We start from the raw sequence: 25248 nt of genomic DNA, 5'->3' as shown, positions 1-25248 counted from the left end.
AATCCGATGCAAGAGAAATTGCAATGTCAAATGGGGGACTATTCCTACATGCTCTAGGCTACCCCTTGTGAGTAGATATGTCATTAGATAGATCTAAGATCTTTCACATGCCATTCCTAACAATGCCACTTTACTCTCTAATACCACTCTGCTCTCATGTACATCTCCCTTCCATGTACTATAACAAAAGGTTTGGTATTTTGAAAAAATTAATCTTCCATACCATCACTTAGGTATAATGGGTAATTTGGCATTCAGAATCTAGGTGTATTGAATAGTAGAAGTGATAAGGTTGGAGCAAAATTGGTTTCTTCTAGAAATAATATGGTAGAAGCTATCACTCTGAAAAACATAAAAGACTGAATTCAGATTTGTTTTGCAAATTTGGTCATCGTGCGTTGAAAGAGACTTTGTGTGGGCATATTGCATGTCAATCTCCTTGTGAGTTATTAATGGAGGCACATATTGTTTGAAATAGAATTCGGAGAAGAAGCCAAGACATTGCACCACACCTTGCCAAATGTACCCTACAAATATCACGTATCAAGCACAATAAATATCACGTATCAAGCACAATAAGCTCATCAAGCAATTTCAAATGGTAGGGCTAATGAGGCAAGAACTAAGACAAAACTAGCTTCTAATTTTGTCGATTATAGAGGCAATCCTTTGGATGAGGTGGACGAAATATCAATTGTTTCTTTACAACCTTTACTTCACTAGGGTTGCAAAACACTTTGGCAAGTGCAGGATGGAGGAACATTAATGATAAAAGTGAAGAAGGTGCTTGCACATTTTTGTTCCTACTCTAGCCAATGATTCCATGTTGCCAAGTCTCCATACTCGCAAGGTATGATGATTGCTTTTGTAGTTGTCAGTCCTAAGTCCAAAGACCCATCATATGAGACAATGTGGATGGATAGCTCAATGATGCAATACAAGGTGTCAAAGATGTTGTTAATGAACATCAATTAAAGTGGGAAATGATTGGATGAGCTGTTATGTCAAATGGGTAGACATATAGAATGAAAAAAAGTCTCATCAACTTCCTTGTCTCTTGTAATATTAGCACAATATTTTTCAAATTGTAGATGCATCAAATAGGAACAAATCGACAACTGCATTGTTCAAATTATTTGACAAGGTGATCATCGATGGAGGGCCACCAAATGTGGTTCTACTTATTACAAACAATGTTGGGCCCCTTGTAACACTACTAGGAAACACCTAACAAACAAACATCCCTCTATGTTTTTTAGCCTGCATGCAGCATCACACTACATTGATGTAACCCTACAAGATATTGGAAAACTTGAATTGGTTAAACAGGTATTCCAAAAAGCTCACATTATTACCAAGTTCATGTAGAATTCCATGAGAATGTTGTGTATGACGGTCTCCTTCACAAAGGGCGATGATCTACTTGAATCAAAGGTGACAAGCTTTGCTATGCACTTCTTTGCATCGCAAACTCTTTGCCAACAAAAAATGAATTTGAAACAAATGTTAGTTTCAAATGAGTAGATGGAGTCTCACTTCACTAATCAAACAAATGGCAAAGTATATAATGTCCCCAACTAAAATCATGCGATATTTTGTGCAACTTTATCATTTTTTGTATTTTTTTTCTGAATTTTGAAAACCACGCCAAACCAGAACAGCAAAAAAAAAATTGAAAACAATTAATTGGAAACACTTTAGCAAACCCTTAAATTGCTGATACAACACTTCATATGATCAATCCCATCAATTACAATTGCAGATGTAAACCTTGGATTACTTCACAGACTCAAATATGAATTAAAATAATCATGTCAGTATCATTCCACATTACACAGTCTATTTGAAAACCCTCAAAGATCTGATTTGGTTTGCCCACTGAGCTGGGAATGACTACAATGTTTGAAACAATATTTTTGTCGGATTTTAGTAAAAAAAAATCACTCACAAAATGCAGATCTGGACATCCTTGAAGAATCTTATTTTTCCTTGAAAACCTCCAATACCTAGTATGACTGTTTAGTTCATGGTAGGGATTTTAGGACTGTGGCAGCTGGTAAAATGATGTAAAAAATTGATGTTGGTACAGTTCCACCAATTCTGATCAGACCCTCCTTGACATTGGTACACAATATAGAATGATGACAAATGGCTGCTATGATATCGAAAGGTTGTATGGATGATGTAATTCAAACAACTGCTGGTATTCCACCAATCTGCAATAAATGTTGAGCTAACAGCGACCATAGTGCATGCAAACCCTGGAAAAATCAATAATATATGATGATAACAATCTCCTCCTAGATATGGCACCCATATCCAGCATAAATTGTTGATGATCAGCCACCAAAAATGCAGGAATTACTTGTAAACTGGTAACTAGGGTTTGAAAGTGAAATAAATGTTCACAATAAATTTCCTCCTCAATAAGGCGCCTCAGATCTAGCTGGAAATGATGATGAACTGCAGCAATGAAAACCAAATAATAAAAACCTCCCAAGTGCCAATAACCAAATTTGCTTGCAAACTAATCGCTTCTCACTGGAATCTCTGATGATTAGCAACAAACACCATAGTGCCGCTATAGCAAACTAAAAAATGTCTTCAAAGCCTCAACAAATCAATAAAATTGTAATCCCTAGATGGAATCATCCAAAATGGAAAGTAGGGGTTTCCAATCCTTGATCTCAAATGTGGAATTCAAGAGGGTTTTTATTTGCTCAAACCCTGCACAAATCAGAAGTTTTCATCCTTGGATGCCCTAGATTGAACAAATTACTCAATTTTGAAAGTTGGAAGTAAAAAGGATAGCTTGAATAATCATAAAATGAAAATAGGCACCTCCTTGATATACCTTTTTCAATTTGGGCCCTTAGATCCTAACTTTGCCTCCAACTATTTAAAAATACTTTTAAATAAATAAAAAAATTATTATAAACATATGTAAAGGACACATTAGCCACCCACCCTAACTTTGTGCACGCTAAGCTCCTAAACAGTATTGTTGTCATTTTATGGCACCCTTGGTCCATCAATGAGAACCGATCAGAGAAACAATCCATGGACCGACGCTGCCCCAGTTGATCAAGGAGAAAAGCAGTGGAATTAGGAATTGTGAAGTGTTGTCTTGTCTGGAGGAAGTTCTTTCCTTAGCTTCTTCTTCCCTTCCCCAGAACTCCGGAACCCCGAGGTTCCGAAGTTCCCCCCTTGCCTTCTTCCCTTCCCGGAAATCCGGAACCCCGAGGTTCCAAACCCTTGGCTTTTTCCTTTCTTTGTCTCTTTCCTCGAAACTCCAGAACCCCGAGGTTTCGAAGTTCCTTCCCTTGGCTTTTTCCTTTCCTTGTCTCTTTCCCCGGAACTCCAGAACCCCGAGGTTCCAAAGTTCCTTCATTTAACCTTCTCTCTTTTCTTCCAAGAACTCCGGAACTCCGAGGCTCCAAAGTTCCTCCCTTTCCTTCCCCCTCCTCTTCAGTTCTCTGGAACTCCGGAACCCCGAGGTTCTGAAGTTCCCTTTCCTTGCCTTCTTTGGAACTCCAAAACCTCGAGGTTTTGAAGTTCCTTTCCCTTAGCCCCTTTCTTTTCCCAGAACTCCAGAACCCTGAGGTTCCGAAGTTCCTTACCTCCTTGCCTTTTCTCTGATCTCCAGAACTTCGAAACCCCAAGGTTCCGAAATCCCTTCCTTGCTGCCTTTCCCTCTTCTCTAGACCTCCGGAACCCCGAGGTTCCAAAGTTCCTTCGTTCCCCTTTTTTCTATTCCCCAGAACTCCGAAACCCCAAGGTTCCAAAATTCCTTCCTTGTTTTCCCCACTTCGGGAATCCGAGTTTCCGAATTCCTCGGACTTCTTTCCGGCTTGCAACACTTCTGGATGGCGTGATCAACACTCAAAGCTTTAAATGCTCCGACAACTTTTGTGACTTGTGCACCTTCTTTTGTGGAGCCACAGGGGTGCATTTTAATGATTTTGGCAGGATTTCCATCAAGAGAGGTACAGGGCCATGCTTGTTGTGGTAACTTATGTCATGTCTGCATGCTCTAACTTTGGAAGGTCAATCAATCCACCCTTCTCAGGGTTGCATTTTCAGGGTATGGCTAGGTTGCTTGCATGTACAGAAAGTCAAGTGTCAAGTGCATGCACTTCCCTACACTCCTAGACTGACATTTTTTTGCACACACAGGGTTCATGATCACTCTTGTAACCAATTTTCCATATAAAGATTGTTAAGCCTCATTGTAAAGGGTTCTCTCCCCGCAAGCTTGAGCTATTCTATGCTCTTTCACTTCTCTTGTATTTATCTTGCATTTATGCAATTGTAAGTTTGGCCATTGGCCTTATAATGAATTGAAATCACCATTCTTGCCTTCCTTCAAACTTATGTATGTTGTGTATGTTTCCTTACCTTCATCATTGGTGTATGTTTTGTGGCTCTTCTCTCATATATGTTGTGTTAACTTATTTCTGAGTGTGACTTGTGGGAAACCTTCTCCCCTCTTGGCATTCAGCGAATTCTAACCTCCATACATGCCTTGGGGTCACTCATACAACTGAAGTTTGTGCATCTCCTGGGTATTTCAATTGATTCTTTGTGTCAATTCGGGTAGGGAGAGGAACAATCTCTTCTTGGTGGATGACCTCCTTTTATTTCAAGCAATTTTCTCTTCCCTTTACCTCTACAAGTTGTTAGGATGGGCTTAGGAGTAAGTTTTGAAGTGTTGAGTTGGTTCAACACCTAGATTGAGAAGGAAGTCAGCCTTCTCCGGAGATTCAACCCCCTTGCGCAAGGTCCGACACTTCGGGGTTGTTTCCATGTTTCACAAGGTTGCTAAGTTGATAGCTCAGCAAGGGTAGCTTTTGTGATAACAAGTACATTGAGTTTCCAAAAAAATTATGTTTATATGACTTAAGAGCTTAAAGCTATTGTTTTAGCTTTTAGTAGTTACGACAAATGCAAGAAGATTCGTTATATGCACAAAAGTTCAAATAGTGGTCATTTCGAAGTGACATCTAATACCTATTCATAGACGCCCCAATAATTGTGTGTACAACCACCAAAAATTGCAAAACTTATTCAATACATATTCCTCTAATAAATGTTTTGACCAATACATATGTACAATATACCAATAACCATGTGCTTTAGGTACCAATATAGTTGCACAACTATATTACTCTAATAAATGTTTTGACCAATACATATGTACAATATACCAATAACCATGTGCTTTAGGTACCAATATAGTTGCACAACTCCAATTAAATATTCAAGTTTTAACTAATAGGTGTACAAGTGGGTGATTATTAGTACATGTGGAATATTTTAGTGGGCTTTTCATTGTCACATATTGGTTTTTTCTAAAGATAGTAATCAGGGGTTAAGTGGACAAGAACGTTCTGGTTATTGGTATATGGGTGGCTACTCGGTCCTTCCCCCTGTAATAAATATATTTTATAATATTAATATATTTTAATTTGGTAAAAGTGTAATGTCCCCACTTTGAAATATAATTTAAGAATAATTAAATTTAAAATACAAAAGAATAAAAAATAAAAATTAAATTAGAATATAAAGTATATAATTAAAAATTGATTAAAGTTAATGAATGGTCGAAAGGCATGAAATGATAAGTTGTGACTCCCCTAAATATGAGGTATAAGATGTTGAACACTACTGAAAGCTAAGAGAAGGGGGGGAAGGGGGTTGTGGGGGTGAATCAACATTCACAAAAACTTAATCATATTAAGTTATTTGAACAACACCATTTATCCCAATACATATGCATGAAAGTAAACAACTCAATCATCAAAACACTCTCACAAGAACACCAAGATTTTTTACACGGAAAAACCACAGTGAGAATCAAACTCACAATATATATAATAATTGTTTTACAATGAACAAGGCTTCTTGCCAATGAGCTCACTGCTTAGGACTTGTTGATTGAGGTGCACTACCTCAGGCAAGATGCAAAGAGGACTTGCTCAACTAAAGATCACTTCTTCAGGGCAAGATACAAAACTACTCATACAAAAACAATAGGAATAGTAGATTGAACTATATACAAAATAGCATCTGTTAGAATGCAGATAACAATTCCCAATGTATACTCGTCTATCTGCTCTGTACATCTCTGAATCTTCACACTTCCTTCATGACACTACTTTCACATCCATCACTTACACCACTTTCTTGTCAACTACCTCTATATCCGACACAACCAAATCACTCAATATATATCAATCGAATCCAAAATAAACTTCACTAGGTCGTGTTGGTGTCTGTTTTATCATCTACCAAACATTAGGATAGGATACCCGAAAGTATTCTATCCTCTCCTGAAAAATCACTACTGATTCCAAGGTCTATATGTGCGAACAAGCAACTTTAGTGGAATAGCTTCTTGGGTAGTGTATGCTGAAATTTTCAAGGGGGACTTACGTTTAACAAGTATTCTTGAACTGCTGGACTTAGATGGATTTAGCAATTTTTAGGCTCTTCTTCTTTTTTTGGGGGGAATTTTCTGGGATTTAGACTTTCAAAAGAAATGGAAAAAGAGAGATAGGGTTTAGGGAGGCTAACCCATTCCTATGAATTCTGGAGACAGTATCAACTGGATGCTTTCGAGAAACCAAACCTTGCTTCGCCACACTAGGGACAACTACACAAGGCCGGTGCAATCTTCAATGGGTTGTGCTTATAATCGAGATGTTGGGATGCACAGGGGATGGGCTCAGACTAACTTTACACGGTAGAATGGAAATCATCCATTTACCAAAAGTATGAGCGGAAATACACCATCAATTGATACTTATCAAATCCTTCATTCAAATTAACAACAATGAAAGCAAATCTAAATTAATTTTAACTAAGTGTTGAGGCAGTTGAAACCATGCAAATCATTCAAATAATAGAGATTACAAAGCAGCGCACATGCAATATATTATCTGGAAATGACCTTAAGCAACAATACATCAAAAACCTCACCCTTTTCAAATGAGGGGAGGCAACCTTATATAGTTTCTCAAAAATAACTGAATGGTCGAGATCAAACAATGATCAAGGGCCAAGATTGAAAGTCCTAAACCCTAATTAGGGTTTCCCGAAATACTATCAGTTCAAGCAAATGAAAGAGTGACAAGTGGCGCAGCTGCTAATTTTACTGAGGTGAGCGGCCACTTTCCTCTTTCAGAGATTCAACGTATCTGGACACCACGAGCTTGACCTCCTCTATGGTGACACTTGGCAAACCGCCAATTTGGAAGTCGACGAGATCCACATCGTTGGCGCACGTAGCAAGGATGCCTTCCCACTCTACTGCCTGGGTGAGGAAGTTGTCATCGATGGAGAGGAAGTTTGCAATTTTAGAAAGATCGCCTTTGTCAATCATCCCTGAATCTCGAAAGAAGCTTGTCTGAATCTTGGCTCTCAAGTTCTCTGCTTGTAAATGCTTCTCCCTTAGGCTTTCCTTCTGCCAGATCTCTGATGCCACTCGGAATACCTTGCCCAGGATCTCTTTTACCCTTGCCTCTGTCTCAAAACACTTGGTCTCGGATTTCTTCAGGACTTCAATCCGAGTGTCCAGAGCATAGTACCACGTGCCGAAGTCGTACCTGTCTCCTGTTTGTACGATGCCTGCATCCACTAAGCTCTTCTTTGACATGCCTCGGATAACCTTTAGGTGAGGAAGTATTTCATTCTAAATTTCATCCACTTCTTCCCAATTGGATGATAGATCCTGGATGCGATCAATCAACAAAGAAGTTGCCTCATGCGCTGATACTAAGTTTTCTACCAGGGTGTCAGCGCGTATCACAGCATCTGAAATCCACTCCTTTTCTTGAGTGTACGATCCCTTCATCTCATCATAGTCCTTCATTGATCCCTGTTGAAGAGGCTGTGGTGGAGTAGCTGGGACTTCATGGTTGAGCGGGCTGGTAAGATGGAGAACATACTTCCTCCACTGTTGGTTCTCTTCCTCCACTTTCTTTCTCTTTTCTTTCTCATGAGCCAGCCTTGTCTTTAGAACATTACAGGAGTCGTCAAAATATTGGACCTCCTGGTCCTGGGTAGGCTTACCTATCTCTATGGTGGTGATATTGTAGTCATCTGTGGTGACATTGTCCCTAGTCTTCCCTTCTTTGGGCACTGCTATCTGGACTGTCCTGAATCCGGCACTGTCTCTCTGAATCAGGGAGAACTTCCTGGCTGGTTTGGGTGGTTTAGCTGCAGTGGGCTCATTCACCTTCTCCAGGAATGTTGCGGTGGCCTCCTCGGTTGAGTGGACCTCCTTGGGAACCTTGGCCTTTATTCTTGCTCTCAGCCAATCAGGAATGGTTGATTGTTCTAGAGTATTCCGATCAAACTCATCGTCTGCTTCTCCTGGGTTCACTGGTATGCCGTCCAAGAAAATTATAGGGGCTTCATCCTGCCCTCTGTCTGGAGTTCGGAAGACCTTCTCCACCACCTCCTCAGCTGGCTGAGAAAGCACTCTTACTTCATCATCACTCACATAGATATTTATCTCTTGTTCCCCAATTGTACTCTGATCAGGCGCAATGGAAGCAGCACTTAGGATGGAGTGACTTTCGTTGGATTCTCTTCTCTCAACCACAGCCCTTTTCCCTGTGCACTTTGTAGAGCTTCCACCCAACTCTTTTCTCTTTCGAGATCCAACACTTTCCGGATTCCGAGCATCACTGGCGGAGGTACAAGGGTGGACGGACAGAGTATCATCCACTCCCATTAATTCATAAGTTAGAACCATACCTTTGGCCTTCAACTATTTTGTCTTTTCAGATGCCCACCACCTTGAGTATTCAACTACTGACCTCATGAGGTCTGCTAGGTCTGATTTTTCTCCCTCTGTCCAATCTATCAAGACCAAAGGTTCATTCTTCATCTTCTCAAAACCCGACTGCTGAAGTTCTAGGCTTTCTTCCACCTGATCGGCAACTTTGAACACTTCCGTTGCTCTCACCATACTTAGAGGAATTCTTGACCAGAACCTCTTCCGGACCTCGAAACTATCGGCTGCATTAGCCCAGTAGTCTTCCAGATCTAGTCTATGCTCAAACGTTGTCCCTTCGATCTTCTTTATCCTCTGGAATGGATCGAAATCTTTTCTTGCCTTGTATTGGTAAAAGGGATACCAGGCCAGCTCTTTCTCAGCGGTAGCTGCAGCTTGTGATGATGGACATGTTTCCAGCCCATTACCAATTGTAAGTGAGGATGTGCCTGCCTTCTTCTGCTTATCCCTTTGAATCACTATATACTCCTCCAATTGTCTCACAACCTCGAGCAACACCACTCAGTTGGTAGGGTAAGCTGGAAGCTTGTATGGGGGACCAGAGAATCCCTAAATTCGGAGGTAAGTGAACTTTGGATATTGGATGTACCAACACCCAAACCGACCGATGAAGTCCATTGACTCTTGAGAGAGCCTCTGGTGCAGTCCACCTTGAAGGGTCCGAGTAATGTGCATCGGGAAGGCATCATTCACCCTTTTGAAATGGAACTTTTCCTCCATATGGAGCTAGGGATAGCAATCATATACCGGGAATTGATTCTCCTTGTTCCCAACTTCTCCTCTACAAGTGAGACCTCTATACCTGTAGGTCCTGGCTAAAGAATAGAACAAGTAAGAACTCATGAAGAAAGTCCTGTTTGCCTCCAGATTCCTTAGCTGGCTGTCTAAACTGTCGCTGATCATACGGGCCCAGTCTATCATTTTTACTCCATTGATTATTTCATTAATGAAATAATACATCCAGGGTTCGAATGGAGCTCCCTGAGGATTTCTTGTTATTCTATTGAGTAAGACAATCATGTCCCCAATGTCCTCCTTGAAGTATGCTCGCACTAGGCTTTTTCTCTGGAGTTTAGAGGCGCCCTTCCTCAGCTTGTCTAGCCAAGAATGATTAACTATGGCATCATATTCTTCCAGGTGACCATGGTACAGACTGTCAGCTTCATCCTTGGTCATATATACTGTGTTGTGGTATTCAGGGATCCTAAAGGCCTCTCTAATGGCCTCATCGCTGACATTTGCCAACACTCTTCCATCAAGTGCAACAATATCCTTACTGATGGGGTTGTAGTGTTTGGCACACTCAACTACTAGTTCATTGCACTACATGGTGGGGAGGAAACTGGCAGCGTGCACGATACCACTCTTCATCATCTTCCGCGCAATGGTGGTAGGCACAAGGTTGTCCAAACCAAACATTCGCTTCTTAAACTCCCTTAGATTGATGTGTCTGAGGTTGGTGTCGCTAATGTTCTTCCACTTGGAAGTCATCCTTGACTCCGGAGGAGCATCTTTATCTACCTGGAACTTCATGGCGCTCAAGACCTGCAGATGAATGATAAAAACTTTAAGTTAGAAAAAATTCTACAGAATTTTGAAAAAAATAACGGGGCCGCGAAATGGCTAAGTGTTGGAAAATTTTCCTTTTTTTTTTTTACTCTCATTACTTAGCCACCAAAGTTGAATTTTCACCTCCAGACCCTCAGCCTTGAAGCTGGTTGAAGTCCTCATCAAGTGTTAAAACTTTCGAAAAAAATTTATACTTAGCCAAAAAAGTTGAATTTTCACCTCCAGACCCTCAACCTTGAAGCTAGTTGAAGTCCTCATCAAGTGTTAAAACTTTCGAAAAAAATTTATACTTAGCCAAAAAAAGTTGAATTTTCACCTCCAGACCCTCAGCCTTGAAGCTGGTTGAAGTCCTCATCAAGTGTTAAAACTTTCGAAAAAAAATTATACTTAGCCAAAAAAGTTGAATTTTCACCTCCAGACCCTCAGCCTTGAAGCTGGTTGAAGTCCTCATCAAGTGTTAAAACTTTCGAAAAATTTCATACTTAGCCAAAAAAATTGAATTTTCTTTCTCCAAAATCATTTATTAAATTCTAGAAAAATATCCAGAAAATTCACAATTTTAATTTTACCTGTGACTTGGCTAGACTTTTCTCCAAAATATTGAGAAAATTCAAAAAAGATGCCTTTCTCCAAAAATCTGTAAGCCTTCTGCCAAAATATTTATCCGACTTCCAGCAATATCTAGAATTTCTTCCAGATGAACTCCAAACTGAAAGTATTTTACTAAGCTCTCCTTAGTAATTTTGAACTTCTTGGTATGAATTTGATAATGAAGTATTTGTAGACAAGTTTTAAGAAAAACCCCTAAAATCACCCAACTCATACTTCTAATTCTAAAAAAAAACTTTCCATTTTAATTTAAGTTTGAAGATATTCATTAATCCTTCAATACTCCCTTTCAAAAAAAACTTTCCATTTTGAATTAATATCTTAATAAATTTTTAATATTCCCTCAATATTCTCAAAAAAAAACTTTCCATTTTGGATTTATTTTGAGGATTTTTTTTTTTATTTAGATATTTCTTCATTTTGGATTTAATCTGAAATCTCTGTGGATTTTGTTGACTTTGTTTGACCTTGTTTGACCTTCCATGTGTAGGTTGATTTTTTTTTTCGAATTTTATTTCCATCTTTTTCAAATTTTGGCGAATTTAGCCAACCTCTCCAAGGTATGGCGGACTTTGATGTTGACTCCTTTATGGCCTCTTCATGGCTTCCTTCATGGCTGGGCAGACTTTGTTGTCACCTCCTTCATGGCTTCCTTCATGGCTGGGCGGACTTTGGAGTTACCTCCTTCATGGCCCCTTTTATGCCTTGGGCGGACTTTAAGTCTTGCACCTCCATGGTCTCCTAAGGTGGGCGGACTTTAGCCCTAGCACCTTCATGGTCTCCATCAAGGTGGGGCGGACTTTGTTGAGTGCTCCTTCGTGGCCTCTCAACCTTGGGCGGACTTTAGGTTGGCCTCTTCATGGTCTTCTTCTTCCTTGACTTAGCATCTTGGGCGGACTTCTAGCAAGGTTTCCCTATGGACTCTGACCTTAGCACCCATGTGACCTCTATAGACTTGGGCGGACTTTAAGCTTAGCCCCCACATAGCCTCCATCTCCCTTGGGCGGACTTCAAGCTCACCTCCTTCATGACTTCTTCATGGCTGGGCGGACTTTGGAGTAAGCTCCTTCTTTGGCGGACTTTACCTTAGCCCCCACATAATCTCCTAAGGTGGGGCGGACTTTGGACTTGCCTCCTTCATGGTCTCCTTCTGGCTGGGTGGACTTTACCTTGGCCTCTTCATTGTCTCTTCATGGCTGGGCGGACTTTGACCCTTGCACCCACATGATCTCCTAAGGTGGGGCGGACTTTGGACTTGCCTCCTTCATGGTCTCCTTCTGGCTGGGTGGACTTTACCTAGGGCTCTTCATTGTCTCTTCATGGCTGGGCGGACTTTGACCCTTGCACCCACATGATCTCCTAAGGTGGGGCGGACTTTGGAGGTTGCTCCCTCATGGTCTCCTAAGGTGGACGGACTTTAACCCATGCTCTTCCATGACCTCTTTAGGTGGGGCGGACTTTGGAGTAGCCTCCTATGTGACCTCCAAACTCATGGCGGACTTTAGACAAGGCGCCCACATGATCTCTTCATCCTTCGTGATGGGGTTTGAACCTGCAGAAACACATCAAAACCCTTGTTAGCCAAACTTATAAGAATTTTTTGAAAGAAATTTCAAAATTTCACAGTTTAATCTAATTAAATCGGATTAACTTGAAATTTGAAATCCGTGCTTAGGTGGATCATCTAAAAAAGCAAAAAGCCTAAAATCTAGGGATTTTAGCTTTTTAGGTCAGAACTTGGAATTTTCGAATTCCGGTCGAAGTAGGTCAGTGGTGCAAGTGTAAACCCTAGGTTTGGATCCCGAAAAAGCAAAAAGCCTAAAATCTAGGGATTCAGCTTTTTAGGTCAAAACTTGGAATTTTCGAATTCCGGTCGAAGCAGGTCAGTGGTGCAAGTGTAAACCCTAGGTTTGCATCCCGAAAAAGCAAAAAGCCTAAAATCAAGGGATTCAGCTTTTTAGGTCAAAACTTGGAATTTTCGAATTCCGATCGAAGCAGGTTAGTGGTGCAAGTGTAAACCCTAGGTTTGCATCCCGAAAAAGCAAAAAGCAGACATCCCGAAAAAATAAGAAAAATTTTCTAAAAATAGACATACCGGGGATTGGGCTAAAAAGGCCAAAAACGAAACTTCCTAAAAAATAGGAAAAAGTAAAAAAAGCAAACTTTCTATTGTCTACCGGGGATTGGGCTAAAAAGGCCAAAAACGAAACTTCCTAAAAAATAGGAAAAAGTAAAAAAAGCAAACTTTCTAAAAATAGAAAGTTGTCCAAATTCGTCCAAATCAATTGCGATCTTCGTCCTTTGGCCTCTCTAAGCATTCTGGTGGTGTTCGCACTTCGGAATCACATAACTTGCAAAAAATAACTTTCAATCGTCAGGGCCTGAAATGCTCTAAACTGGACAAGGCTTGGTGAAACTGCAGCAAAAGGTCACAAGACACTAACAAAATCCTAGAAAGCAAGAAAAGAGAGGGTCCCCACTTGCAATGGGGCGATATGTGGAAAAGGTCACAACAGGTCGGCGAAAAGAATATGAAAATTATAGCATTGACCCAAAACTACATCATCCAGAAGGTAAAAGATAAGTGTGAGGGTTCGAACCAAGTCGGCTCACCTTCCAATTAACATCAAAAGTCTTTACTCACAACCACTCGAACAAATATGCACAAACCGGTACAACACTTGATCTGTTAAAAACATACTGTCTTATCTCGGACCTAAAGAAAGCAGTTCACCCCAAAAGAACCACATCTGATTTGCAACATAGTCACAATGAGCAAAGCAATCCCAATGGACAACATGATCATCTGAGACATATCCAGTACAAACACTCATTCCGAACCACAATAAGTTTCACCAAAGCAAACACAAACGAGGATAGAATTACTTTTGGACCAGGTAGGAAATACCAAACTTCCGGAAACACATTAAATCATCACCTTATATCATCTCAACAGCAAAACGTGAATCTGCAATCAATTATGTAACATAGTATAATAGAAATAGGTATCCGGACCAATAACCAAATACACCATGCATCAGCTGAACATATACATATCCGGATCACCAGCAACAACCAGTTCATATAGGAGTGACAAAGGTTTGACATCAATGACAACAAAGACATCCATATGTGCAACATAAAAAGGAGAAGAGAACTCATTTGAAGGGGAGGATAATTTGGAAATCAGAAGTGCAGATCTGATATAAATAAGAAGTGCAGATCTGATTGTGAAAGGTTGTGTTCCTTTCAAAGGGCAGAAATAATGAAGAGTTGCACTCTTTCAAAGGGTGCTAATGGTGAAAGGGTGTGTCTCTTGCCAAAGGGCATACATGATAAAGAGGTGGGACCTCTCCCTCACATTGAGAGATATAAAGGAAAGGAACCAAAGCATCCAGTGACATCACCATCAATCAGATCAGATCAGAACTGTTATTAAGTTACAGGCAATAACATCCTTGTTCGTGGTGGTATGCATGAGGATGTGCTTAATATATGAAGTCTGATAAAGTTCTTATGCAGAATTAAATGTAATATTAATATGCACTGGCATATGTATGACAGTCATGCTTAATTTCAATTGTTTACAGATTTATTCGTAATACATTAGAAGTTAGTGTACTCATAGCCCAATTACATAATACATCCCAAATTAGGTGAGAACCAAGGGTGGTCTAGACAGATGTTCCTGAAACCTGCGCCCAACTATGGAGGTAGTGTTCATCACGCCCTAGACAAGTAAAGCCTCGTCCAGGGTTGAGAATTAGGAAGGGTGTAAGAATTGAGGCTTGAATATAGCCACTATCAATTGTACTATGGATAAATATGGTCATCTAGTTTAATTTAAATTAATTTAAGTTATGATAATATTAAGTAATGGGTATTGTTAATTGGGAAATTGGCAGCATCCTAGTAGGGGACATTACAATGTGGTGTTGTTAGGGAGAGGCAGAGTAAATCCATCCCAAATTAGGTGAGCCCCAAGGGTGGTCTAGATTGATGTTCCTAAAACTCGGGCCCAATTATGGACGTGGTATCATTGCGCCCTAGACAAGTAAATCCCCATCCAAGGTTGAGGATTGGGAAGGATGTAAAAATTGGGGCTTGAATATAGCCACTATCAATTGTACTATGGATAAATATGATCATCTAGTTTAATAAATTAATTTAAGGCATGATAATATTAAGTAGTGGGTATTGTTAATTAGGAAATTGGCAGCGTCCTAGTAGGGGACATTACAATTGGTATCAAAGCTTTAATCCTGCCATCTTGCGAGGTAAACATGAATCAATGAATCATTCTGGTCAATAAGAAGGAATCCAACAATACATGTATGTGTGTATGCTCCATGTTTGGTTCATGCCTGATATGTTTCCAGCATGTTTATTCCATTTGTGTTTCCAAGACCATTCATATTGGAAGTCATTTTGAACACTCCACAATAATTGCTCGAGGAAAAGCAATCTTAGATGGAGTGGACGGTAATGTCCCCACTTTGAAATACAATTTAATAATAATAAAATTTAAAATACAAAAGAATAAAGAATAAAAATTAAATTAAAACATAAAGGAATATAATTAAATATAATTAAAAATTGATTAAAGTTAATGAAAGGTCAAAAGGCATGAAATGATAAATTGTGACTCCCCCAAATATGAGGTATAAAAGGGAGAAGAGGGCTCATTTGAAGGGGGGATAATTTAGGTATCAAAAGTGCAGATCTGATTGTGAAAGGTCGTGTCCCTTTCAGAGGACAGAAATAATGAAAGAGTTGCACTCTTTCAAAGGGTGTGCGAATGGTGAAAGGGTGTGTCTCTTGCCAAAGGGCATAAATGATGAAGAGGTGTGACCTCTCCCTCACATTGAGAGATATAAAGGAAAGGAATCAAAGCATCCAGTGACATCCCCATCAATCAGATTAGATCAGAACTGTTATTACATTACAGGCAGTAACATCCTTGTTCTTGATGGTATGCATGGGGATGTGCTTAATATATTAATATATTAAGCCTGATAATGTTCTTATACAGAATTTAATAGTAATATTAATATAGACTGCAATATGTATGACAATCATAATTAATTTCAATTGTTTACATATTTATTCATAATACATTAGAAGTTAGTGTACTCATAGCCCAATTACATAATCATTTATATTGCCCCAACATAAGGAGAGGCATGGTGTTGTTAGGGAGAGACGGAGTAAATCCATCCCAAATTAGGTGAGCCCCAAAGGTCCTAAAACCTGGGCCCAATTATGGAGGTGGTGTCATCGTGCCCTAGACAAGTAAATCCCCATCTAGGGTTGAATATTACGAAGGGTGTAAGAATTGGGGCTTGAATATTGCCACTATCAATTGTACTATAGATAAATATGGTCATCTAGTTTAATAAATTAATTTAAGGCATGATAATATTAAGTAATGGGTATTGTTGATTGGGAAATTGGCAGTGTCCCAGTAGGGGACATTACAATGTGGTGTTGTTAGGGAGAAGCGGAGTAAATCCATCCCAAATTAGGTGAGCCCCAAGGGTGGTTTGGATGGATATTCCTGAAATCTGGGCCCAATTATGGAGGTGGTATCATCGTGCCCTAAACAAGTAAATCCCAATCCAAGGTTGAGGATTAGGAAGGGTGTAAGAATTGGGACTTGAATATAGCCACTATCAATTGTACTATGGATAAATATGGTCATCTAGTTTAATAAATTAATTTAAGGCATGATAATATTAGGTAATGGGTATTGTTAACTGGGAAATTGGCAGCATCCTAGTAGGAACATTACAAAAAGGGACATGACAAAATAGTGGCAATACATTTTTTCTCCAAAATTTTTGAATGCAACAAAACAAATGGTCAAATCTTTAGAGTCTCTAGTAAAGGTTTTTGAGACTGATGGATGGGAAGAAATCACTAATGGATCATTTGTATGAGGCCATGGATAAGGCCAAGGAGATGATGTAGGGTAGAATAGAAAATAACAAGAACACATACATGCCATTATGGGACAACCAATAGGAGATGGGGTTGATAGATGCCTTCCACTCTTCATGCCATTGGATACTATCTAAATACAGCAATGTTCTTATATACCCTCATTCAAAGATGATGTTGAACTCCCACAACGCCTACTCATGTGCATGAAGAAAATGTTCCCTACCCAATTGTGTTGGATGCAATTATGGCAAAACTACCAATATACAAGGGATTTTCCCCATGTATGGCTGCCATGCAGGGCAAAAAGACCCTTAAGCTATGCGGAATCCATAAAATTTTGGCAATTCTCTATATTGAAAACATGTACATTAAAGGTGTTCAGTTTTTAGATCTTACATGATATCATCTCAAAATCTTGAAATAATGTGTTTGTCAATGCAATAGTGAGATTTTTGTGTCCAAAAAGCCATGTAATTAATCCACTTGTGAGTGTACTTAGACTGTTTTCTAACACATACATTCCAAGAGACACAACTATTTTACACAACAACAAATGAATTACTTAGTATTCATTCATCACAACTTCCACCTAAAGATAAAAAAAGCCCAAGTTATAGTTTTAAAATATTTGTAATTGTAATCATTGTTTTTTTTTCCACTTTTAGATACCAAATCTTATTCCTATATGAAAAAATTGTAAACATTGTTTTTGTTTCACTTTTAACTACCAAATATAGATTCTAAGTCAATTGCAATATCTTTGAATATGGTGATGATTATGATCTCCTAAAGGAATCCAACTATGATATTGATGTGGATGAACAACTCAAAAGAGGCTCTAACCAAGGAGCTTGATCATCAAGATTTAGAGCCTCTAATGTAGATCTCTCCATAGCAACAGAAGTCATTGGTTACATCTGATTTTTTAAAAATTTGTAGTTATATGTAGGCTGATTTTTTACAAAGTAGATTGTAGTTAAAATTGTCAAAACTATTAGCACCTGGTTATCATTTATACACTATGTATTGCAATATGAACAGCAATATGAACATATGAAAAATCTATATTCCACAATTCATAGGCTAAAATTCCATTTTCACCTGCTCTTTATATCTCTATGCTATTACAAAGCCTTCAAACTCAATAAACAATAGGTTCTTCTTTCTTTTTTATATTTTTCTACAATTTTCTTTAAAAAATCCTCCTTAAATCCCAATTTTAAATAAAAATAAACATCTTAATCTTTTGATTTGCCGTTTTTTTCCAAAAAGATTTGTGGGGCTATGTTCATGCCTATAAAGGTCTTCCAGTCATTTGCCAGAATTGGGCATTCGAACCCATTAGAGTTCTAGTCATTTTCCCAATCATTTGTGTAACAACCTATAAGTGACCTCTCAAACTAAACAATCTTTTTCAACTTTACTGCATAAACTTTCAATGAACACCAAACACATCGTTTGTCATGGCATCTATCACTCAGTATAACATGTTCAAAAGAGGTGTCAGTAATAATACATAGAATGTACTAATCCAAAACTCTAAACCAAAAAACTTCCACATGCACCCATATATATGTTCTAGTGAACCACAACGACGCATTCCCCCTCCCCAAAAAATAAAAATCCCCACATTTTCGGGATGTGAGGAGTTGGGGAAAATGTCATCCCCCACACAACCACTTGCATCAGGACACCACTGGGACGTTGGGGACACCGAGAACGCTGAGACATCCCTAAGACATTCGAGGGACTCCCAAAAGTCCCTTGACCGTACTGAGGATGTCCAAGCATCTCCTGCAGCCCCCAGTCAAAAACTCCAAGTGTAAACCAAAAAAAAAATTATGAAAAAGACATTCGTAATGAAGGATATGAGGTTTTGGGGGCCTTATTTGTGTTTGTTTACAAGAGTTCCACCCCTCAACCCTGCCCTGTATCACAATAAGGAGCACATCACTGGGGCCTCTGCCCCCAAACCCCTGCAAAGGGGCACTACCCCTTGACCACATTGGGGACTCTACCTCTAAACCCCCACAAGGGGCACTTCCCTTTAATCCCAAACCTCTACTTACCATTGTTATTGTTAATGCAATTATTGTCATGTTTTTTATGTTTATTAGTTTAAACTTCATTTAGTATGTCAAAGTTTCATTTCCAATTCTTATACTCATTCTTAATTCCTCCACAAATCCCAAAACTCTGCCCATCATCTGCCCATCATTAATATTCAAATTTCAATGCAATCATTGTCATGATTTTAATATTTTAGTTTAAACTTTACATAACAAGCCAAATTTTTATTTTCTTACACATCTTTTTATAACTGATTTTTCAAATACTATATGTATTTGTGCCACCCATCACGACATCTTCTCTACAGTCCCCTTGACGTCCCCTGCTCTCCCCAAACTTAGACCTTTGGTTACCCCATCCCCAAAACCGGTCCCCCATTTCCCGTCAGGAAACTCCGTGGAACTACTATATGCGTAAAGGCGACCTGTATCATTTGTAAGTATGAGATGCATGACAAGCACTGTACCCAGTTCAAGTTTCATAGTAACTCATTTCGAGTCCTCTTGAAAACAGTTCCTGGAAATCTAAACGCCAAGCGACGTCTATCTGTTAAAAATTTCTAGAAAAGAAACCTCCAGTAGCACCCATCCACAATACAGCACAAGGTAAGAAACCAAAACTGAAATTTCAGCTTTCCTAATTTTTGAGTTGTAATCAACTGTTGCATAATTGAAAGCAATTCATGTTTCCTAAATTACAGGAGAATCCATTAGGAAAGAAACTGACCTAAAGCAAGGCGAAGGGCATTTTGATCGCCAAGTTCAGCTGCTTGCATTAGTGCCCGCACATCTGGAGAAACAGGAACCCCCTCATCTGCAAGGTCAACCCATCCCTCCTCCAGCTCTTCATCTTCCGCTTCCCATTCTAACTCCGCTTCATCCTCCTCTGCAAAACCATTTCTTCGAGGCACGGTCATTATTTGTCTAGCCTTAAAACACTCCTGTTGGAAAGTGTGTTGTGTGAAACGCTATTCCTTAAGGGTAACACATTTTCTGTCTTTATTCCTGGGGTTTTTACCTCCATATCCTATCCTCTAAATATAGCATCTAAATCTTTTAGGAATAGTCCGAGAGCAATCCGACGCTTCGCCATGTTCTTAGATTGTGTTTTTTAACATATTTTTTCCTTTCATTTAAATTTCCATTTGGAAGGGCATCCTAATATTTGTATGCAAACTATATGATTTTTTGAGAAGTGCAATTCTTAAGGGGATGAATCACATATATTTAAATTGTTATAATAATTAAAGATTAAACGCGAAGAGTGGAATGATTCTTTTATTGTTTGAATCTTATCGAATTTAAGAAAGTGTTTCTAAAGATCTTTGTGAGATGAAAGTAAATTGACTAGTTTTATAATTTAAACAAATTCTACTAAAGTAGGTTGTCATTTCATGTCTTTTTATTGATTAACTAAACTTATAAACCACAAGTCTCTTAATAAATCATATTACAAATAGGTTAGAGTGTAACTTCAAATGAATAGCTAGTTAATACATCTATATATATATGAAACCTTCACAACTCTATAATTCACCCACGACCTTGAAATTGATGGTAATATGTATATTTTTTTCAATTGATAGTAATATGTATATTTTTTAAAATTTGACTTGCATATACAAGTTCACCAAAGATATATTAAACCAACACGAAATTAAAGCAAACTAACAAAGATAATAGATCAAAAGAAAATTATCAGTTCATTGATGTATAAGAAAAAAAAATTACTATTCAACAAGTGTAAGGATGATCAATTGTACTTTTAAAATCTCTATGGTCAACCAAATAACTTACATAAATTGAGATATCCACATTCAAATGGGCAAAGGGTTTACAGTGAATATGTAAAAAAATTAGGTTCTCATTTTGCATTTTTAAGCACTATTTGGAAAAACAAATATTAAAAACTTACACTTCCTAAATATGTTCATCAATATAATCTAAAAATGTTAGATCAATAGCAATTGATAAATATTGGTGTATAATCATGTAGCAAGGAAATTGAAATAGAAGCTAACTAAAATAATCATACAATTAAGTATTATTCCAAAAAGATCTAATTTAATTGGCTCTACCTTGAAGATATTGAATACTCAAATATCTTTTCACTCGTAACAATATAATTAATTCATTATTAGTTATCCACTTTCAATTCCACTATTTAGCATACATATCTAGTGTTGGTGTTTCTAACTAATTGCCCAAGGATTCCTATGAATTAGTTAGATTCAATCAATAGATCATGGATCAATGGCCAACGAACAAGATTTCAATCAAATGATTGAAAGATCTCCTACTCTTTAGGCTCTACTAGACCTAGGTGAGTGAACCTTGCAATATTTAAAGTTTTAAAACAAATTCATAAATATTGCATATAATCAAATAAACCTCAATGAAACTATACCAAGGAAATGATGATTTACTTCAAAGTGTGGTTGCATCCTTCGTTTCTCATCATCACTCAACAATTTGAATGAAATCTAAACCTAATCCTACTCCTACAACAAAAATGTAAATGAATTTTGATTAATTGGATGCTTTTGAACAAGTATTAGCCATCAAACAGATCAATGCCTAAATACAAGGGTATGGAGTCTAGTATTGAGTCACGCATAGAACCATTTGACAAAATTAACTCAAGTCACTAGACTTAATCATTTATGCATTACATAAAATGAAACCACTTAAATTATCAAAGAATTTTATGTACAAAGCTATATTGTAACTCTCAAATTCTCAGCTAATGCATATAAAATTTAATCCTCTCATTAAGAATAACCCACACACATGTAACACAATTACAAGGAATTTGTAATGGCAAATCATAATATGCTTGATATTATTAATTCATAAGAAAAGAGTACAATATAGAGACAATTCTCCAATTTGGTCATTATATTTAAAATGACTGAAATTGTCTTATGAATGTATACATTCTCTACAACTATTCTTCCTATAACTCTGGACTTAGTGTTAAAATGTGGTGACTAATCAGCAAAGTACTGTACACTCAGCACGTATCCTCGTCGGGGTCCGGGGTTGGGCCGGGTCGGGCCCTGGGCAGGGGTTCGGGGGCGGGAGCCCCAGAGAAAAAAAAATTTGTCGTTTTTCGTTGATGAAAACCGACATTGTAATAAAACCCTAAAAGGGCCGACTTTGTTTGTTGCCCTAAAAAACACATGTTATAAGTGGTTGGGATGCTTAAGGCATTGTAAGGTTGATGTACTGTTTTTGCTGGATAATAAGAAAGATTGGACGAATGTGTATGGTGGATGTAACCCATTCTGGGTGAACCACATTAAATCTTTGTGTTATCTATGTCTTGTTTTATTTCTTTATCTTTTGTATTTAAATCTGCATATAATTGTTAGTTCATATTTGCTTCGGATCTGCTTGAAACCCTACCAATTGGTATCAAAGCGAGGTTTTCTATAAATTGGTGGGACTTTCAGATTTGAGTGGGAGTAATGGAGGATTCCAAATTCAAGGTCGAAAAGTTTAACGACCAGAATTATCAGTTATGGAAAATGCAAATAGAGGATTACCTGTATCAAAAGGATTTGTGGCGGCCATTAGAAGGAAAGGCAAAGAAACCGACCACAATGTCAAATGAAGAGTGGGACATTTTAGATAGAAAGGCACTGGGATCCATTCGATTGTGTCTTGCGTTGTCTGTAGCATTCAATATAACAGAAGCAAAAACGACTGTAGATTTGATGGCGACATTGGCTAAGTTGTATGAGAAACCCTCGGCTTCGAATAAGGTATTTCTTATGAAGCGTTTGTTTAATTTGAAAATGAGTGAGGGAGGATCTGTAGCGGAGCACTTAAATGAATTTAATACAATTACCAGTCAATTGTCTTCGGTAAAAATTACCTTTGCAGAAGAGGGCTCTCTTGATTTTATGTTCTTTGCCAGAAAGCTGGAATAGCTTGGTTATGGTTGTAAGTAACTCTATCTCTGGTAAAAATACTTTGGTATTTGATGATATTGTTGGTGTTATCCTAAGAGAGGAAATGTGAAGGAAAAGCACAGGTGAGACTCCAACATCATCGGGTAGTGTTTTGAATATGGAGAACAGAGGAAGATCAAAGGAAAGAGGAAAAGGCCCTGGGAATGAGAAGTCACGAGGGAAGTCAAAGAAAGGACACTCTCAATCTAGAGGAAAGAAAGATTGTTGGTACTACGGAAAGCCTGGTCATCTAAAGAAAGATTGTTGGTCTCGGAAAAACAAAGAAGGAGACAAAAATGAAAATGACGGTAAGGAAGCTAATATTGCAAGTAATACTTTACAAGATGCTTTAATCTTATGTTTGGATAATGTTAATGATTCCTGGGTAATAGATTCTGGGGCTTCATTTCATGCTACACCCCATAGAAAATATTTTCTAGATTATGTTCAAGGTGATTTTGGACAGGTATATTTGGGTGATGATGAGCCCTGTCAAATTGTTGGAAAAGGAAAGATAAAGATCAAGTTGCAGAATGGTAATGACTGGTTTCTGCAAGAGGTAAGACATGTTCCTAATTTAAGAAGAAATTTAATTTCTACAGGGCAACTAGGTAGTGAAGGTTGCATAGTTACCTTCTCAGACAGTATGTGGAAGGTCACTAAATGATCATTAGTAGTAGCTAAAGGTGCGAAGGTAGGCACATTATATCTGTGTACTGGTAACACTTACTCTACCTTAGCTGCTACAGATAAAGTTACTGCAGGGACAACAACAATAGATGTTGCAAGAACAGATTCGATAATGTGGCACCATAGGCTTGGGCACATGAGTGAGAAAGGGATGAAAATCCTTCACTCCAAAAATCTATTGCCAGGACTAAAGAAGATTGATTTAGAGTTCTGTGAAAACTGTGTTTATGGCAAACAAAAAAGAGTCAGATTTCTCAAGGTTGGGAAAGAGAAGAAGAGTGAGAAGTTAGAGCTTGTGCATTCAGATGTATGGGGACCGGCTCAGGTATCATCTCTTGGTGGCTCTTGTTATTATGTTATTTTTATTGATGACTCAACCAGAAAAACATGGGTATATTTCCTAAAACAAAAATCAGATGTTTTTGAAACTTTTAAAAATGGAAAGCTTTGGTTGAGAATGAGACAGGAAAAAAATTGAAGTGTCTCGGATTGGATAATGGAGGTGAGTATTGTAGCAAAGCATTTGAAGATTATTGCTCCTTAAATGGGATTAGAAAGTAGAAGACAGTTCCAGGAACTCCACAAGAAAACGGTGTGTTAGAGAGAATGAATAGGACTATCATGGAACGTGCGAGGAGCATGAGATTGCATGCTGGATTGCCCTTACATTTTTGGGCAGATGTTGTACATACTGCTGTCTATTTGATAAATAGAGGACCTTCAACCCCTTTGGATGGTGGTATTCCAGAGGAGGCATGGACTGGTAAAAAGGTAAATTATTCTTTTCTAAAAACTTTTGGTTGTGAAGCTTTTGTCCATGTTGATAAAGAAAACAAAACCAAGCTTGATGCTAAATCTCAGAAATGTACCTTCATTGGATATGGGATAGATGAATATGGCTATCGGTTATGGGATTTTGAAAATAAGAAAATAATTAGAAGTAGAGATGTTATATTCAATGAGAAGGTTATGTATAAAGAACAGATGCAGGAAAAGAAGCATGAACAAGACAAACAAGAATATGTGGTGTTGGATGAGATTCCTGAAAATGAAATGCCACAGGTACATGATGCTCAGCAACAACAGATTGTCCCACAAACTCCTGCAAGTGTTAGACGTTCTACGAGGACAAGTAGACCCCCTAAAAGATTTTCTCCTTCTTTGTATTCTATTTTATTAACGGATTTTGGTGAACTAGAAGAATATGAAGAAGCAATGCAGATAGATGCCAAACAACAGTGGGAGCTAGGCATGAAAGAGGAGATGGACTCCTTGATGAAAAATAAGACTTGGGACTTAGTCCCTTTACCTGCAGAAAAAAGAGTCTTGCCTAACAAATGGGTTTATCGGTTGAAGGAGGAGGAAGGAGGTCAGAAAAGATATAAGGCCAGACTTGTGGTAAAAGGTTTTGCACAGAAAAAGGGTATAGATTATGATGAAATATTTTCTCGAGTTGTAAAAATGACTTCAATTAGAACTGTACTTAGTCTTGTGGCTGCAGATGATTTACATCTTGAACAATTATATGTCAAAACAGCTTTTCTCCATGGAGATTTGAAGGAGGAAATTTACATGTTGCAACCACAGGGATATGAGGTCAAAGGTAAGG

General features: G+C 38.3%; 1 protein-coding gene across 1 annotated transcript in view; it reads right to left on the bottom strand.

Annotated features, from left to right (window-relative positions):
• LOC131072986 (uncharacterized) overlaps positions 1–20017 on the bottom strand; it is a 44831-nt gene extending 24814 nt beyond the window's left edge. Inside the window, exon 1 of the mRNA XM_058009313.2 lies at positions 19721–20017. Coding sequence (XP_057865296.1) covers positions 19721–19910 — 190 coding nt within the window. The 5' untranslated portion in view covers positions 19911–20017. The remainder of the gene's footprint in view (positions 1–19720) is intronic.
• Between the last annotated feature and the right edge of the window lie 5231 nt (positions 20018–25248).

The sequence above is a fragment of the Cryptomeria japonica genome, chromosome 9 (genome assembly GCF_030272615.1).
Source record: "Cryptomeria japonica chromosome 9, Sugi_1.0, whole genome shotgun sequence".
Classification (NCBI taxonomy): domain Eukaryota; kingdom Viridiplantae; phylum Streptophyta; class Pinopsida; order Cupressales; family Cupressaceae; genus Cryptomeria; species Cryptomeria japonica.
This window is presented reverse-complemented; position numbering and strand designations above follow the sequence as displayed.